This window comes from Tarenaya hassleriana, unplaced genomic scaffold, assembly GCF_000463585.1.
Source record: "Tarenaya hassleriana unplaced genomic scaffold, ASM46358v1 Cleome1513, whole genome shotgun sequence".
In the NCBI taxonomy this organism is placed as follows: domain Eukaryota; kingdom Viridiplantae; phylum Streptophyta; class Magnoliopsida; order Brassicales; family Cleomaceae; genus Tarenaya; species Tarenaya hassleriana.
This window is the reverse complement of record NW_010964937.1, coordinates 1-2,285: the sequence shown is the minus strand read 5'-3', so window position 1 is coordinate 2,285 and position 2,285 is coordinate 1. Positions and strand designations below refer to the sequence as shown.

The 2,285-nt window shown below is 53.9% G+C and overlaps 1 protein-coding gene across 1 annotated transcript; it reads right to left on the bottom strand.

The window, feature by feature from the left end:
• Positions 1–23: 23 nt before the first annotated feature.
• On the bottom strand, positions 24–2,251 carry LOC104809135 (the record flags this gene model as incomplete). The annotated part of the gene is made up of 1 exon (XM_010535031.1): positions 24–2,251. A coding segment is annotated over exon 1 (2,228 nt), but the record flags the coding sequence as incomplete, so codon positions are not given.
• Between the last annotated feature and the right edge of the window lie 34 nt (positions 2,252–2,285).

Below are 2,285 nucleotides of genomic sequence, written 5' to 3'. Positions count from 1 at the left end.
CAAGCCGTCTTTGGTTCGAGTACCCTGACCGAAGATCCAGCTTGGAGAAGATCCGAGCATCCTTAAGCTGGTCAAAGAGGTCAGCAATCAAAGGAATAGGGTACTTGTTCTTTACGGTTACCTTGTTGAGTGCACGGTAGTCAATGCACATCCTCAACGACCCGTCCTTCTTCTTTTGGAATAGAACAGGGGCTCCGTAGGGTGCCTTGGACGGCTGAATGTATCCTGCGTCCAGGAGGTCTTCTATTTGGCGTTTGAGCTCAGCTAGCTCGGGGGGAGCCATCCGGTAGGGAGCCATGGCAGGAGGTTTGGTCCCGGGGATGAGCTCGATCTGATGGTCTATCCCTCGTCTCGGAGGAAGCTTCTTTGGTAGCTCCTCGGGCATTACATCTGCGAAAGAATCCAAAACAACACGTACCTCGCTTGGGATAGGAGGTTGATCCGAGGATTCCGAGTCGTTCAAGTCTCGGATGGTGGTCAGGTAGCTATCCGAGTTCTTGACCCCTCTCTTGAACTGCATGGCCGAGAGAGTTGTGGAGTCTCTCGGGGCAGGTCGTAGTGGTATCACCGTTGGTTTGTCCCTGTCCAAGATCACAATAGAAGAAGTGGAAGCGGGAATGAAGGTACTTACCGACCTGAAGAAGGTAAGGCCGAGGACCACTCGGAAGTCGTCCATGGGCAGGACTGTGAAGTCCGTCTTCCCGATCCATTCTCCAATTTGGATCCTAACACCTCGGGCTACACCAATGGCTGCTTGAGCTGGGGAGTTCACGGCCTTGACCGATCCGCCATTCCCTTCTAACTTCAACTTGAGCCTCTTTGCTTCACCTACATCAAGGAAGTTGTGAGAAGCACCTGTATCAAACATGGCTGGAACGGACTTACCGTAGAGGAGAATGTCCGCATAGAGAAGGCCTCGGTTGGGAGATTCCGAGGCTAGAGCGTTCTCGGATGGGCTCGGTTTGGACATAGTCCCGAATTGATGGAGAGAGCCCACGCTGGCCGCCTCACTCTCGGTGACTTTGCCCTTGCCTTTGCCTTTGTCTTGTCTCGCCTCGGGTTGTGTCTCCATGGCATTGACCTTGCTTCTCTTGGGGCATTCTCGGACCCAATGAGGACCTCCACACACATAGCAAGGGTTAGGTGGTTTAGACTTCCCCCTTGCTTGTCCGGAGCCTTGGGTGTAGTTTGGCCGATTGGTTGGAGCTTGGTCTCGGTGTTGGTGTGAAGGCCGAGGTCTATTCCCATCCCTTGGTCGAGCTTGTTGATTGCTGGGTCTGTTGGAGTAATCCGGGAGACTCTCCACGACTGCAATGGCATCATTTAGGGTTCGGGAATCCCTCCTATTCACTTCCAAACGAGCAAACTCCTTTAGGCCATCTTTAAAACAAAAGAGAGCTTCACGATCAGAAATATCATTAAGCTCAAGAAGTAAAGCAGAGAATTCCCGAATGTAATCCGAGATACTCCCTGTTTGGCGAAGCCTACGGAACTTAGTCCGGGCTTCGTCCGCTGCGTTGGATGGAACGAAGTGCCGACGCAACTCCTCTTTGAATTGCGCCCAAGTGTCCACTCGTCGATCGCCTCTTTCTTGGTCCGCTAACACACGTCTCCACCAAAGCTGTGCTAAGTCTCGGAGATAAGTGGGAGCATGTCTCACACGTGAGTAGTCGTCCACGACACCGAGGCCATCGAAGTACTGCTCCATTGCGAAGATGTAGCCTTCAACCGCCGAGGCACTTCGGGTTCCATTGAAGAACGTTGGTTCGGGAACCTTGAAGGCCGGGTGGTGATGAACTTGAGCCGGGGCTGGAGCAGGGGCTGGCTGAGCTATGTCCCTGTGCAACCTACACTCAAGCTTTAGTTCGTTAATCAAATTACGCAGATTGGTTACCTCACGCTCGTGCGCTTCTCGCACAAGCCGGAAGTTCTCATCGTTCAAGCCTCGATCAATCCGTTGTTGTTGAGCCAAGTCCTCGAGCATCTCCTTGGTGTTCCCACCAATGGCTGAGATCTCTTGTTCTAGGTCATCCACACGTACGTCTTGATACTCAACAGCTCGGAGACGTTCATCCAAGCCCTCGAGCGTTAGCGTGGCTTGAGGGGCGTCCGCGGCTGCGTCCGCCAAGGCCTGGGCATGGGATCTCGTCATGCGGGGCTCCTCAGCCCTCCGTGCACCAGGGACGTGTCCCTCGGAGTGAGACTCAGAGGTCGGAACGTCGGCGATGTTGGTGGTCCCGTTGCGAGCCATCTTCTCTCTCGTTCTCGGTGAGTGTTGCGGAAGC